At 44.7% G+C, this 16,663-nt stretch overlaps 1 protein-coding gene across 1 annotated transcript in view; it reads right to left on the reverse strand.

The window, feature by feature from the left end:
• The window catches only part of LOC115326409 (nose resistant to fluoxetine protein 6), a 71,760-nt gene extending 55,864 nt beyond the window's left edge, over positions 1-15,896 (reverse strand). Inside the window, exon 1 of the mRNA XM_042292755.1 lies at positions 15,608-15,896. Coding sequence (XP_042148689.1) covers positions 15,608-15,896 — 289 coding nt within the window. The remainder of the gene's footprint in view (positions 1-15,607) is intronic.
• Positions 15,897-16,663: the final 767 nt, after the last annotated feature.

Below are 16,663 nucleotides of genomic sequence, written 5' to 3' on the forward strand. Positions count from 1 at the left end.
CGTGACTGAATACGACGGCATTTTTGGCGATCACCGACTTCTTCATGGGGGCGGCTTGAACGACTCATCCAAACGCAGCACTTATACTGTATGCAGACTCGAAAAAAAAAAAAGAAATCACGGCGACCATAGCAGCCTGCCTCGTAGACCCGTAGAAGTGACGGCCGGTGCTAGTGACCGGCTTTCGGAAAAAGCCGGACGGGTCCCAGAGCTGTTCTCTATCGGCCAATTCGAAGAACAGAACATTCAGTGAAATATTTTGGGAACGACTGAGAAAATACGTGCACCCGGTACTTAGGCTTGTCATTTGTTCGTCCCCCGTCGCTATCTTCCCCCACTTTTCTCTCTCGCCCTCTTCTTGCCGAGTTTCCCGACGCATCGCATGGGGCTCTATGGAGATGCCACTGGCGTCTCCTCTGCCTACCTTTCCCCCTCTCTCTCGCGCCGTGCCGGCTGGTTTAGTTTTTTTTTCTTTTCTTCTTTTTTTTTTTTTTTGTGTGTTTTTTTTTCGGCACGTAAGTGCGGACTGGGCTTGAACGCTTTTTGGACCGTCATCTGGGCCATTCAGGGGTTGGCATCATGAATGTCGATTTCCACAAACCGTTGACAGTATCTACCAGATTTCTTCATTGCCGGGCATTTTATTTATTTTTTCTTCAGTCAACTCCAAAAATGCGCAAGTGTGCAGTGAAGTTGTGCTCTGATATAGTGTGTGCTGGCATGCGATTTTCGTTTGGGTACGTCACCAGTGGAAACGAGAGCCAGATCTGTACTGACAGTCACGTGACAAGACTTTGCGCCCCGATCTACCGAAAGCGCTAAGGCGCTGGATGTTGGTGTTATGGATGAACTGTGATGTTGATGCGAATTTTTTGGTTGTGCGCAGGTGAGCATGGGTTACAAAATACGAAGAGAAATTGACGAACCTTAAAACAATCTCGGGTGGTCGCGGAGCAGTATGGATGCTCTTAGGAAAGGACGCAGGCCTGAAATCACATGGAGAGGGGATAGTGTAGCGGCGCCCCTGAGGCGCATGCCAGGGCCCAGGACCCATGGAAGACGACAACGCGCTTGCAAAATGCAATAATGGTACAATTCGATCCGTTCTAGACGCCATGGGCTTCGCAAATTAAACCCGTAACAATATTTTAAACAAACCAAAATTATAACAAGCACATCTAAAAGGAATGATACTCCCAACATGCTTTCATATTATTTTTTTTCTTCCGTGTACATTGAGCTTTGTAAATGCCCTCTTTAGCGTCATCGATGTGCAATTAATAGCATTTTGAAATGCGCAAATTAATGTATGAATAATTAAACTTCTCAACCTCTCAAAAATTAAGTTTTGTTTGCGGCTCTTGAGCACTGTCACCTTGACCACACTGATTCTGCGGCTGGAGATTGAGCTGCAAAATCTAAAAACATCGAACAAAACGTGAGTGGTCGACGTTGCCAGCACGTCTTGTATGATGTTTACGACATTGAGGTGTGAACGCGACGTCGCTGAAACGTCACTGACGGGGCAATAATGTAACGTCACCCTGGACTTCATTTTAACTTTGAAGACACGTGAGTGTTCGACGTTGCTAAAACGTCTTGTCTTGACGTCGTGGCGACGATGACGACGCTAAAGTTGAAACGTGACGTCGCCAGCACGTCACTGACAGGACGATAATGGGACGTCATTTATAAACTTCAGTTCAACGTCAAAGAAACGTGAGCGTTGGACGTTGTGAGAACGTCGTGCATCGACGTCATGGGAACGTTGACGACGTTTGAGTTGAAATACAACGTCGTCACAACGTCACTGATTGGACTCTAATGGAACGTTATATAAGGACGTCACCTCAACATCGAAAAAACGTGATCGAAGTCATGCGGGACGTCACGGACGTCCGGGACTTTTTCTCGACGTTTCCAGGACGTTTTGTGCTGCCTGGGTTACTTCAGAAAAGAGTGATAAGAATCGTGTGCGGTGTTCCTTATAGTCATCATACTAACCAACGTTTTGAAAGGCTGGGTGTTTTAAAAACAATATGTATATATATTTGTAAACTATGAATTTTGGCTTTGTAGGAAGTAGAAACAGGAATGGTCGTAAGACGAATAGCTTTTTAGTATTTTTGACATCACTTAGAAACAAACCAATAGCATACTCCACTCGCCACTCGGATCTCTGGGTATAGACCCTCCAAAAAAAAAAAAAAGAGCGTGTGACCGGTGCCATTTTGAGTGTTCGCTCGCTTTCCGGAGCGACGAACACGCACGTGCAGGGATGCGAAGATCGCACGCTGGACTGTGATTTTTTAAACATTGTAAAGGTCTATACCCCGGTGAGGGAAGCATGCTGAAGCTACAAGAGCTCTGGGCTTTCAGCGTCCCGGCCAAACACGCGCGCTCGTGCGGTGCAGGCGCTGTTCAAGGCCACATGCTCGCACTTGTAGCATCGGCTGCGTCTGTAAGTAAGCTGAAACAAAGTATAGGGAGTATTCACTGGTGGCCATAGCTGTGTGCGAGAATGCTGGGCGGGTGCTGATGGCGAGCTTCCACAGTTCTTTTGAAACGTGCATTCCGCACCAACAAGAGTGCCGGTCTTAGCAGCCTATTGATGTGAGCTCGTTCTGAGCATGCGCTCTAAACCGCACCCACAAATATGGCGTCCCGTGAATACTCCCTATATAAATGCATCACGCACAGATTATGTTCTTCAAGTATATAGCAAGACCTTGCCGACATGACTAAACACGCTTGTGCGCTATAATTTTGATATAGAATGTTGTAGCACACGTGAGATTAGGGAATATTTTTTATTAATATAAACATTTTATGCTCTTGTTGATTACTCAGTAGACGTTTTTTTCATTGCTTTACTCTGTTCTTGGCTGAGTATTTGGATTGTTTCTTGTGCATGTTTTTCCAAACTGCTGTGCACTTGTGGGAGGCTGAGGACCAGTCAAGCTTCTTGTGCAACCTTTTTCCTCAGCTCCCGCCATATTTATATGGTAAAATGAAGCTATTATCGTGATTATTAATATTATTAATATTATTATTATAAGTTTTTAAATTAAATACGCTTTTTTGTCGGTTTCTTCGACATCTAAAATCATTTTGCGTTCTATTTTCTATGATTTATAATAGGATACGTGTTGTCATGATATCTGTAATCTTCGCTTGAAACATCCATAGCTTCAAGTTCTACAACCTCTAGCAAAGTTCTTTTTGAAATATTCTGAATATCGTTTTGTTTTATTTTTTTATTGCCGTAATCGTGAGGTCATTCGTGTAGCAATGACGTGCGTCACCTGACTCGCCCGGTTCAAATCTCGAAAGCGAGACAGCGCCGCTGGCGCTGTCTGTTTATAGCCGTATTGTGTTCATCGGCTCTATCGATGCCAAAAAGTCCCCGCAAGCTTCCGCAGAGCCGCAGCCGTTTGTGTCAGTGCCGTAAGCGCGGAAAGCCATTGCGGTATATTTACGACCGTACGCTCAGTCTTCCGCATTTCGCGCTTCTGTCTTTTCTTCTTCATGCAACGTCTGTATCACTTTTGTTTGCATTATTATTACTTTGCTTCTTGTATGTTTTCAGCTCCCTTATTCCGGAAGAGGTCTCGCGTTGACGCACTGATGGCCGCTCAACGGTTCTGCTGTCGCAGTTTTTCGTCGACCTTCCATGGGAGCTTGCTTTACAGGAAGCTCCCCCTGTGATTTCCCGGGCCTCAAAGGTCCGTGACTTGTTCCCTGGTTTAGGGTTTATTATTTTTTTTGTCGACTGCCGAGACACGGGTTGTTTTGCTTACATGGGCTTCCATTCCGATGTACACCTGTTGCCCTCGGAGTGCTACGTTTTGTTTGCGATATGCATTTCAACGTCGAACGACAGCATTTACTGCCTAAGTTGGCCCCTCTTGAACATCTTCCATTTCATTAATAGAACAAGTAAGATGAAACAGCGATAAAAAAATGCATATAGAGAAAAGAACCCAAGCAACCACCGATTAGTTTAACCATAGACGTTTTTTTTACAAATTTGTTTTTCTAAATAAATTTTAAGGGATTTTTAGCCTGTTAATTTCTTGTCAATTCGACTAAATCTGCAATGCTAACGCGGGATCAGAGTGAGACACTTTATCTTCATTCCTTTACTTGCCTCAACTCAATTATATATATATATATATATATATATATATATATATATATATATATATATATAATTGAGTTGAGGCAAGTAAAGGAATCAGGGATGGGCAGTATTTCAAATACTTTGTGTATTTGGCATTTGTATTTAATTACAAATTAGGTAATGTATTTGACGTGTGTATTTAAATACTAAAACGTAGGTATTTCAAATACAATTGTAATTAAATACAATTGTGTGGGCGAAAATACATTCCTCAAATTTATTGTCACTGTCCAGAGCAGGAAGAAAACTACGTTCAGCACCGAATGCAGTGTCTCTCGATCAAGGACAAGCGTTTAGTGACTTTGTGAATACGGTGCTAGTCCAGGGCAAGAATAGTGACGAATCGACGTTCACAGGCAGACTGGCTAAATAAGTGCCTGTGACACCTTGCGATGCTTTCCAGCCTGATTTCCGTCCATATTTTTGCCTGGAACATTCTAAATGCACGGGTCGTCCAGATTTTCGTAACTGGTGCGAGTTGCAACAATAAAAAATTCTCTAGCTAGTGCTGCGCGTCTTGGTCGTCTCGGTTCCTTGTTGGTCTACACCAAAATGTAATCGACAAAAAAAGCTGCTTTAATCTCTGTACTTTTTTCATCTATTACGTCCGAGCTGATTACATTTTTTTCTGATTATATTTCTATTACGTTACTAGAGCCTCGCACACTAACTCCCGAGTGTGCCATGCAAAAGTAAAATGAGATACCCAGAAACCCGTTGCAGGTGCTCTGAAGTCGCTGACACAAATTTTGAGGAATGTATTTGGAAAAGTATTTGGAGGAGACCAAATACATTTGGTTGTATTTGTATCTTGTACTTAAATGCTTTTTTGGAAATGTAATTAGATTTATAATTAAATACATTTTTGACGAAGTATTTTGTATTTGTATTTCGATACATATTTGCATGTATTTTGCCCATCCCTGAAAGGAATGAAGGTAAAGTGCCCCACTCTGATATTTTTTACCCCCATCTATATATATATATATATAGATAAAAATTATAAAGATTGCGTGTTTTTGCTAACTTCGTCGCGCTCTGTACGTATAGAACTTACCATGCAACGAAGCGTCTCTGTATTAGGCGTAAAGCTGCTGCACAGAAACGATTCCAGACCTCTCTGCTCAAGGGCGCCTTTAAGTGACTTTTCTGATTAGTTTTTTTTTTGTATTACTCCACAATTGTTTGTCAGCTGCTAGTAAAAAGCGTGCTTAAATATAGCAGAACCGCGCGCCTGTTACGTTCGACTGCCCCTACGCAAGCACTGAAACTTACAAAAATATGTGTGATATATTATGTAGAAATCAGAGATCTACACGTTACCCCCAAGAAGTAACTAAATACGTTACTCGTTACTGAGTTTCAAAAGCAACGCGTTATTTAACCTCAAAAGTTGCGAGTTAGTTTTCTCGTTATTTTGACGATCAAATACACAACTGCTTTTGTTTCATGGTTTATTGTTTTCTTTTCAGTAGTCGTTGCGTTTAAAGGAGCGATGCAACAATTTTTGTACTTTGCGCAAATACAGCTTAAAACGGATCCCTAACGTTAATGACCTATGAAACACGTGTTCGTTCTTCACCCCACGCAATAGAAGTCCCAGAAAAAAATTTAAGAAAAACGAGCAGCGTTCACCCCCTCAACTCACAGCCAGAACAAGCGGCCACGTGATCTGGAGCCGATTATATGCCGCCAGTGTTGATCATAGTCACGCGCTGGGGTTGGCAAAGTGCAGGACACGCGCTGAGTTGCAGACATTGTTATGGCTCGGCTGTTGTCGTCGTTGCAGCGATTGGACACGGGTCACTACCCGAATGCTTCTCGAGCTAGCAATTATCACGAGCCAAAGTCGAGTGCCCACGCGATGCTCGGGTCCAATCTATGAACCGCATTCAAATATCGTCACTTGGGTGTACTGCGATCCCCACGTTACGTCGTCAAATTTTGCAAAGGAGAGATTGAATGAAAATGATCGCTTTTGTCCTTGAAATTACACCGCAACAAAGGAGTTTCTTGGCCAGTGGCGTTGCGTGTGGGTATCCTTGAGTCCCAAGTGTGCCAGTAAGCTCGTGTAGAGTGAAAAACATTCCAATTGAATATCGTTGCACCGGTCCTTTAAGCACTAGCTGCCTCTCGGTGTTTTCATCAGTTGTGTCTCCCCGCTTCATTGAGAATACATCTCGGGCGACGCTAAGAGTCATTCTGCTGACGCACTCGAAGGAACGGGAGTGGAGGAGCTGGTGCATCTGAGCTTTTTCTCATTTGTTCTCTCTGCTTCTAAAGTTCAAAGTTGACAATGAGCGCTATGCCTTCCCGCGTTGCCAACCTCCGGGTTTATATTCGGTCTGTACACGATTCTAGAAGGTTTAACCAACGAACCTCGTTGCGTTCTCTGGGTGAAGTACATTCCCTGCTCCTTAGCCGCCTCGGTGGCTCTGAGGCAATGCGCCGGCCTACGGATCCCCAGGTGGCGGGTTCGAATCCCGGCCGAGATACCCGAAATATGACGGAGGCATATTGCGGGGAAGACGCCGTGTTACCGAGCTTTCGGTTGCACGTCAAAAGATCCTCAGGTATAGTCCGAATTAGTCCTCAATACTTTTCTGGGGCTCGCAGAGGCCCGTCGTTGGTTTGGCACGTAAAACCCTCAAATTCGACACTTCATTCCCTGCTGTAGAGTTCGACTAACGCGTTCAGTGATAAATGTTGCTATTGTCATACAACTTTAGTTGTTTTTCGGGCTCCTAATAACCGATTCACACGACGGACCGAATCGCGATTTTCGTCCGCGGACCGTGTACCACGTGACCGCGGACACGCGGAATAATAAAGTCGAGTGCCTTTTTCACTCGCGGACTTTTGGCCTGAGATTGACTTGAAAAGCGTTTAGTCTGGCAACGGTATATGGTTTTCTTGTTGTTCTTTTTTTGTTTTTGGACGATTAAAACAAAAATGGCGCATCGTTGTTTTGTGCGTTCGTTGGTTCATTTTGTCGCGCGCGATTCTTGGTACCACGTGTGAAAGAAACTCCAGAAGCTGACGTGACGCGACGCAGGTTTCGGTACTCCTCCGGGTTCGTGTCAAGAAGCTCCCGTCAAAACTCGCCTAGCTCGCCGCGATAATTCTTGCACGTCCAATCAGGATTTCACCGAGCAAGACCTCTATTGTGGATGCCGTGCGCTTGAGCCTTGTTCACGAGCGGGGAGTGCGAGAAGGCATCTCCAAACGCCCCTCCGCGAGCCCAGAACTTCGTTGCTTCTACGCCGAAGCCTCCTCGAGCAGGATCATGCCTGTGTCACTGTCATGCTTTGGGTTAGTAAAGTTAGTGGTGTTTCGCGCGAAGCCTATCCCGGTGTTTTGTTTCTATATGTACGTAACAGCGACGTAAGATTCTTTATCGCACTAGCAAACGTCGATTTCTCACTTGGACAATGGTGCCATGGTGCGATGTTAGAGTTTCGCGGCACTGTATAGTGGCGAACAGGTTCGGTCCGTCCTCGCTGGCGTCTGCTCGTCGTCTCTCTCGTGTGGGTGCGTTTGGGAGACGGACGAATCGCGGACATGTCGTCACGTGATCAATCCGTCCGCGGATCAGTCCGTCGTGTGAATCGGCCTGTACCTACCGTTCTCGCAATAGACGCATACTTGGGTTAGAATAAAAACAAAGCCGCTTAAGCGTAGTTGTACACGTGACTCCTCAAAAGTAACGAAGTAACGTTACTCGTTACTTGGCCTTAAAAGTAACTAAATACGTTACTCGTTCTTTCTGTAAAAAAAATAACTAAATACGTCACTCGTTACCGAAAAAAGTAACGAGTTATGTACATGTCTGGTAGAAGTAGACAAAAAAAAGTTAGGACAATAATGTACGTGGAACAACCCCCCCCCCTTTTTTTTTCCCAACGCTGCGCATCTTTATAAATATGTAAACGAACTCAAGCAACAATTGAGCACAAAGGGGGCACACCTCTCATTAAGTGTACTCGCATACTTCTTGTAGGTATCTTCAAGAAACTGTGACGCTCAATTCTCTATTCTATATTTAGCGCAATTTGCGCCTGCCCGCAACATTAAGAAAGAGGTCTGTGACCTCGAAAGCGGTATAGGAGTTACCAAGCTCGGAAAAGCGATACGCCCTTGTCTGTTACGTGAGGAACGAGTCTTAGTTAAAGCTGGCCCAAGAAATCGAGGAAAACTCAAAATATAAAAATTTGCATGCAGGTTCGTTCCTGAGGCCTCCGGCCGCAGGACCAGACGCACTCGGGGACGGCGTCTGTTACCGGTGCAACTGGAGCATCAGGTCAAGTGAAGCGGAGCAAGAACGTCATGACGGGACGGCCCCCGTTGTCTTCCTCCTCAAGTAGTGGATATAAGAGCTCGGAGAAAAACCACAAAGCAAAATAAACTGCCTCCGCCTAGCAAGCGTTCAAACAAATTGACAGTGATGGAGCCTAATGCTGTCGGTTGTTCCGCAAGGCACGCCTTTCTCCGGGTATACGCCGATTTTGCTTTACGATGGACCCAAGCGCACGCCACGAGCCATATCTCAGCCAATCAGATGCCGCGTGAGTGTCACATGGCCTTTGGGAAGGGCACATCAACCAACGCCATCGAGTCCCGCGAACATCCTCCTCTTCCTCCATGGAACGTGTTCACGGATGGACGGCGCCAGCTCGTCAATTGGACCCGCGTCCGGCGTCGAGCGTGCTTCGACGCGCTCATTGGACACGAGGACCAGCCGAACTCTGATGCAACACTCGTTTCCAATCGGTGTGTCTTCGCTCGATCTCAATGTGATGCCGTGAAAAAGAAAGTCTTCTGCACGGGCTTTGATAACCCTATAGGTGGTCTTGGCGGGGACAGCACGGGGCGCGTAGTCACGCGACTCGTTCGGAGAGCTGGATTGTCTCAGATGGTTCGTAGCGTCCACTGCGATTCATCGTAAGCTTAGACGGGGCAGGGGAGCGACAGACGACGCGATCCCTTTTACTGCAGCCGTGAAAGAGAAAGAGAGAGAACTGCGGAAGTAGCAGTTGCCCCAAGGCTTCCGTTTCCCGGAACCTTAGGTCAAGTAGTTGGTAGGTATGGGGCGCACAATCAATTCCCTCCGAGATCTACTTTTACACCCCCCGCCCCTCTTCCTGTGTAACACTTTGGATTTTTTCCCTTGAAAAATTTGGTGTTTTAAACTGTCTCTCGAGCCGTGATGGATCGATTTTCTTTCTCGGTCTTTAATATAGTTTTTTTCGCATGACTCTTGCTTGCGTATACATTTCTTTTTGTTTATGTTGTTTTATTGATCGGTATCGCTGGTTTCCTCTAGAAAACGTGGTAAAGTAACTCGAGTTTCGTGGCATATTACGGAAGCGCGACGCAGTTATCACGGTACGAGGCATTGCATTCCCCCCCCCCCCCCCCCTCCGTTTATATTTCAGAACTGGAGTTTCTCTCAATACTATTTAAACTATGGGACGTACTCATTTGAAGCCTGAATTTTGACGCCAAAGGTTGATGTTCCTTGTTATCCTGTTTAGGCCACAATCATGAGATTTCAAAATTCCGGACCCTTTTATGGTCTTGACAATTAACTGCGTACCCAGATTTGAGGAATACTCATTCCTTTTTCCACTCCGATGCGAATATATGACAAAAGGGTATATTTTGAGTATTTATAGAAGGCAGGAGTTGCGTTCACATGTATCCTTGGAAAAATTGAGGAAATGGAGGGAGGCGAGAGCGTTTAATTACTTTGAAGCGCCGAGATGTGATTCCAAGAATAGGGCAGACGTAAAGATTAGCTGTCTTTGTAGTTATCCACTGTCTTCCTCCAATCGGAGCGAAGAAGGGGTCGTCTGTTCGTCGTACAGGGTCTGGCGTTCGGCGTTCGAACACGAGACCTTGTGCGAGAAGCAGACGACCCCCTTCTTCGCTCTGATTGGGGGGAGACGGCGGGTATAAAGGCAAAGGCAACTAATCTTTATGTCAACCCTATACGTCCAGTCACAGCTCGGCGCTCTGATGTAATTGAACGCTCTCGTGTCCTCCATCTCCTCATTTTCTTTCTGTGCCTGCTATAGGAGAGCATGACTTGACTGAAGAGGGTCCAGATGTTACAAATTTAGCCTTTATCACACCTACCACTTATTCAAACTATAAAAACGGACGGTTCCGTGTCTAGAGCTTTTACTATTTGTAGACGGCTTACTCTTTATACCTCTTAAAATAGCAATCGAGGCCCTTGCTGCGGAATAGGGTACGGGACTTCTGGATACGTGGATTGGCTTTTGCTTTTCAAACCGTACCGCGAGTGCTATACTCTAGATGTTAAGCTTAGAAGACTTAAAAGGAAACCTATAAGGTATTTTTGCTTTTTTTTATGGTCTATCATCAACGTCCTATAGGGGCCTAGAAAGTAGAAACTAACCGGTCGCGAATGAGGAAGTCCTTTGAGAGAAAGCGTCGATACGCGTTCTGCTTCAAATCACTCATGCCGAAAAAGGTTTGTGCCGATTTGACTATTCACGGTAAACGGGACGATTGATACCGTGGAGAGATAGTGATCACCTAAATGCGGCGCTCGTGTATATAGGGGACTGAGTGATTGCTTCGAGCGATAAAGCTACTTAAGTCGAAAGAGGAATGGTGGTACATCGGTTCGGGGGTAAACCGATAAAAATACGTAAAATCTGCTGTAAAAAAACAAACAAAAAAACTTTAGTTTTATTAGGAATGTTTACGATGTTCCATGGTTTAGTATATGTTGCTTGATCGTGGAAATAGACGGTGCGTGTTTTCCCATAGACCATGTACTTGAATAATCCTATGTGTAGGATATTTTGCATCGATAAAATATCAAAGTGCATAGTGTTATTATGCTTAGTCGTGCATGCTTTGATTTGTCACTTTTCATCGTCCTTCGCTTTTTTTTTTAAATCTGCGTGACTGGTTTTCAGCTGGTGATGTCCAACCCCCAAAAAGCGACGAGTATTGTGGCGATGCACTTTTTTCGTTGTTTGATTGGCTCTATCAAATCGTAACTGAGTATGGCCAATACGGATCCTGATTACTGCATGTATTTTCGTTTGTATTGTTTTCGTAAGAAGAGGGAAAGAAAGTCCTCCAAGGCTCTGAGAAAAAAAAAAAAAAAGCCCGAGCGAGAGAACGCTACTCATTCCGGTTTTCTGTTCTGGCGGAAGTGGCCGCGGGATGCTGTCACAGCGTCAGTGGCAACTAGTATAAGCGATCGGAGGCCAGGGAGCGTATAGAGGCACATCACCTCTTGCGTAGTTACGCACGACTCCTGTCCAAACGGTCGAATAAATTTTGACGCGAATCACCTCCGAGGAGACACGGGGACGTGCCGTCGGTGATTACGATCCGAACGTCACGCAGGAAGCTTGTTTTAGAGAGCGAATCGGCCCGAATGTGTCGGAAGTGGTGTGGCGAAATGTACTCCGGTGGTCGGTCCTCGTGTGCTGTCCCAGATGCAACGTTGTTTTCTTTGTCCCCCGACGGCCACGGAGAAGGAAGTTATCGGGACGGAAACGCATTTCCTGGAACGCTCCGAAACGCGCAGAACTGGGCTGCATTATGTAAGGATTGTTCAAACGGCACCTAGTTTTCTCCCCTCCCCTCCGGTCGTTTTCTTTTTCTTTTTGCCATGCAAGCTCGACTGTGCCTCACCCTTTTTCGCTATGTTACTTGGTTCCTGGTGCTTGTCTCGAGAGGCAAGTTCACATGTGAAACCCTGGTTACACGGGCAAACAGGTTACGCTGAATGACAGTCACCGCAATATACTCTTGAACAACTCTGTGCAGTAAAAGCTGTGGGTACACGTGTGCTCAAGCACCTTGAGCGTCCATCAAAGCTGTGCACGCGCACTCTTCCCAGAGTATACTGTGTTAACTTATGGTTAAGTGTAACTGCAATTAAGGGTGACTTTAGTGCAGTTAACGGCGCCCGTGTAACTAGCGTAATAGTGTTCCATTTTAGATCGAACCGCAGGTTTTGATTAGGTTGAGGTGGAATTCTTAGGAGTGTACTACTATCCCAAGAGTCGCTGCTCTGTATTACTTCGTTTCTTGTCAAGGTTTAACAAATTTGGTGCCAATAATGCACAAAATATTTGAGTGAAGGGACGAAATCCTACGTCAGTCTTAGAGAGAGCCTTGAGAAAAACTCAAGACCAAACGGAACGAGCCACTGATATGGGCTTAAGGCAGTGCACGTCGAAATTATAGTACATTAACTGTCGAGCTAACGACTGCAGCCATAAACTGACATCGTATATTCGGTCAACAAGAGGTCACCCGGAAAATGAAAATTCGGGGTGGGGAACGTGAATGAAAACTGGAAATTCAATTTAAACCTAATTAACCTGTTTTGATACAGCGTTGACCGAGTTGGATAAAACTTGACACTGCCCTTCTAATTAGGCAATCTCTCTTTAGCTACAAGAAAAATAATGAATTAATATCACAGGACAAACGCATCATGCAGTATCAGTCGCAATCCAGAAAAACAACCAGGAATTAGAATTTGCCGCACAAACAAATCGAGCACAAACGCGAATCTTGTCTCCGGTCATCCATCGTTTTCGACATTGCGATGGAAAAGTGTTTCTCTAGATGTGCTGCGTCACGCTCTAAGCGATTCACTGTGCAATGACCACCACCGCGCGTTTTTACCTTGATGTTGCCCTTCCTAGATTGAATGAAAAATAATAATCGACTAAAGTTTGGCAATGGCCTGTCATGCGTACAGTCAGGGTTTGAGGGAAAATTCAGTCGCTACGAGTCACTGAGGAACTGTTCTGTGCAGTTTGGTGGCCATGCAGCATTGTTATCAGATTGACGCTCTCTCTCCCGCATCTATGGTCCCGCATGACAGCTCGAGGGGGGAGATGGGTTGAGCAACTTCGGGTTCTGCGCTCTTTCGAATGGGATCAGCACCGGCGATGCGTGCACGTGACTATTCAAGGGCGGTTGATGTCTGGCCTCTTTCCTTGCTTTCGAAGCTCTAAATGTATACAAGATGAGATTGGAAAGAATGCTGTCAGGTCCTGGCGTGTGAAGGTGGCCCTACTTTCTGTTATCTGATCTGCTAGTATAGCCAGTCTATTTTGTGGTGCGAGGAATCGAATATTGACAGCAAGGACTTTCGGAAGGTCGGCGACTAGTTGCTTGCTCGCCGAAAGTGTCCCTACTTTCTTATGCTTGGTATTTCGAGACACAGTGATGTCTCGTTAATATGAAAACCTCGGTTCCCGTAAAAACTCGTCCATAATGGAAGTTGTCCACAATAACGAAACAAAAATGCATGCATTTTCTCAGTTTGTCCCCGAAAATGTGCCCATATAGCGGGGTATCCATATTTACAGGGTCTATGTTAACGAGATATGACTGTATCGAGTCTTTTTTCGTGGTGTGATGAGTACAGCGCAACAAGCTTCTACATGATTTATACCCAGGAAGTTAAATTTCGATCAGTCCTCATTTAGATTTGGAAAAGAAAAATGACGAATAGCTGTAGTTAAGGGGGACACATTATAGCGAATAAGTATATTAAACAATCCACATTACAGCGGTTGGATTTTGTACATTTCACTTCTTGGGTTCTAGGCTTTCAGAGCTTGTTCTTTTTTTTTCTTTTGGTTGATTTTCTAAATTATTTTTCTGTCGTATTGTTTATGTTCATCTCTGGTTTACTTTTGTCTGCACCTCACACTGTAATTTATAAACATTTTATTGCAATCACTCTGCCTATATCTTCAAATATTTTTTGAGTTTGATTGAGAAAGTACCATATCAACAAGAGGTAAATACTTACTATGTCTGTTACTCATTTAATCTGCTGTAATTTTATTGTAGAGCTTTGGTACTGAGAAGACACAAACTTAAACCGTTTCGCTTGCTTGATAAAATTACTTGCAGCATAAATACAATTTTTACATTCGGGACAAGTATCGTACAGCTAGGTCGTAGATTTTTCGGTGTTTATATATAAAGGAAATCGGCAGATGGTTTTCGGTGTGTATTTTTTATAATATCGGCGTATTTTGGTGATTTCTTTCAGACGAAGGTTAAGAACGGTAATTATCGGTAACAAAATTGCGTGAAAAACTCAAAATTCAACCATAACAGCGAAGGGTTTAGACAATAACAGTCCCAGTTGGAGTGAAAACTGTGTGGAATCGGTGTTTTGGGGTGTTAATTAGGTTTGTGTTTTGGACAGGAACAGTTGTTTATCAGCGTTCTTCGGTTTTAGCCGATTTTGTATTTTTGACACCGACGAATGCATATTGGTGCTCTTCGGTTAAAACCGGAAAGTCTACAACTTACGTATAGCCCGTCAAATTGTATAAAGTGGTTCTTTGGGAGATGTCTGAAGCTTCTTCAATATATTAAATGCGTAACAACATGACAAAAAGCTCTGAATTGTCTTAACATCAGATGTTGTAAACAATAGGATGGCGACCTTTTGTCTCAGGTGAGAAGTGACTGGCCAATACAGTTCTCTTGCTTTGGTTACTGCAAATAAGAAACTATGAAACGTAAGATATATCATAATAACTTTTTACGTTTGAACTGAGAAATCTTAAATTGATTTCTTGAATCCTGAGCAATCTTTAATCTCCTTTAAAGTGCAGAACCTCATCTAAATCTTAAAGGCCGACGTACAACCTTGGTTTTCAACAAGGGAGATTATCCTCTCATCGATCTTCCTCTCCTAAGCTGCAACGGGAGTCATGCTGGGACAAGGTGGAAACTAGACAGGATACAGGAAAGGAGGAGGCGGGCAAAAGTGGAAAGCGCGAAGTGTACGTCGGTGTTTAAGGGAATTGGAATTTTTTACAATATAGCTTTTGGTAAATAAATATTAGTCCATTTCATGCGAGAAGGCATATCCTTAGTCATAAAAAAGTGAAGTTGAGCATGGGTGAGAAATAGAGAAGTTTAAAACATTCACATTCAAAATAATTTGGCTTAAATTTTATGGGCAGAAAAGGCCGCAAAAAATATTGTAAATATATACAATAATTTAATTTCCGGTGTTGGCTCATCCGTTCATTAAAACATACCCAGTTGACTCATTCGTAGGATGGCACAACTAAACGGAGGTAGTGAATGCTCGCTAGTCACGGGTGACATTTCTGATAGGAAGTGCAACAACCTTTACCAGTCATTCACGAAGGCACGAGTTGACTAGCAACAAGTTGGCAATCAAGACACACGCTCCCAAAATCTTGCGTAAAAAAAAACATGGTTCTGAAAATTTATCGAAAATGAGATTGTTTTATCTATAAAAAATAGAAATCGTTTTTATTAATGGTCACGTTATCGTAGTATCAGTAGTCTGCTGCACTAAAATATTAGTCTACGCGTTCACCCATTCCTTTCAAAAACGGTAGGTGATGCACTCACTGCGAATCGCCCAGGGCTCCATGCGTCGCAGTGCGAGCATGGTCTTGACGAGCGCCGCGGAGCACTCCCCGGACACATCGGGGTCCGAACCGAACTGCGTGAACACCGGTAGCCCCATCTTGAAGACCTGATTCATGGCATCGGCCACCATCGGCTCAATGTCTTGCACGGTGGAGGTCTCCGAAAGGGGAGACTCCGAGGTCGTCGACGTCTCGGAGGCACTGTCCTCGCTTCCGCCGACACCGATGACGGCGAGCACCAGGAGCAGGGTTACCAGGCGGTGGTCCATCGTGGTTGTTCCAGTGTGGAGTCAACCTGGCCGCCGAATATCCAAGGACACACTGGGGCCTCCCCTGGCAGCGAAGGGGGCTTATGACCGGGAGGAAAAGAGTGCGCTGCGGCGAAAGCGAAAGGGAAAGAAAGCATCGGCGCGAGGGAGAGTGCGAGGAAGGGGATCTCACTTGGCTGATGTTGCCGTTGCGTCGCTGCCGTGGCCGAAACTGGGCCGCTGGCCCGCCCCTCTGCCGCGGCCGCCGGCAGAAAGGGTGGAGGACGGTGTCCGGTCCTTGGGGCTTCCGAGGTGAAACTCGCGTTGAACTTGAATTGTTAGGGTCTGGGTGTAATCGAACACCTATTTGCCAACATTTTCTGGTAGGTTACACAATTTTTCTGATATATAGATACGAATTATTTTGTGTCAAGTTACTTAGTGTACGCGTTATACGTACTTATATTCGAGATATGTTTGTTAAAACGTCTTAATATCGTCGACCGTATGCGTGAATGCTGCTATTTCAGGATAGTTCTTGCTTACCACATTCAGCGATATTACTCGGGTGAGACGGTAATCTGACAGAGTTGATCGGAAATGCAGCAAAACACACATTCCGTAACTTTGTATCGAAGTTAATCCCTGTTCACATATGCAGTTCTTTGTTAACTCAGCGCAGATACTGTACTGACTTTGCGCTCGTTTTTACAAATTGACTCCGTATTACAAGTTACACACTAGCAATTTCACTAGGGGTCACTGTGGCTAATAATACGTTGTACGCA

Source organism: Ixodes scapularis, unplaced genomic scaffold (genome assembly GCF_016920785.2).
Source record: "Ixodes scapularis isolate PalLabHiFi unplaced genomic scaffold, ASM1692078v2 PGA_scaffold3__209_contigs__length_174095766, whole genome shotgun sequence".
In the NCBI taxonomy this organism is placed as follows: domain Eukaryota; kingdom Metazoa; phylum Arthropoda; class Arachnida; order Ixodida; family Ixodidae; genus Ixodes; species Ixodes scapularis.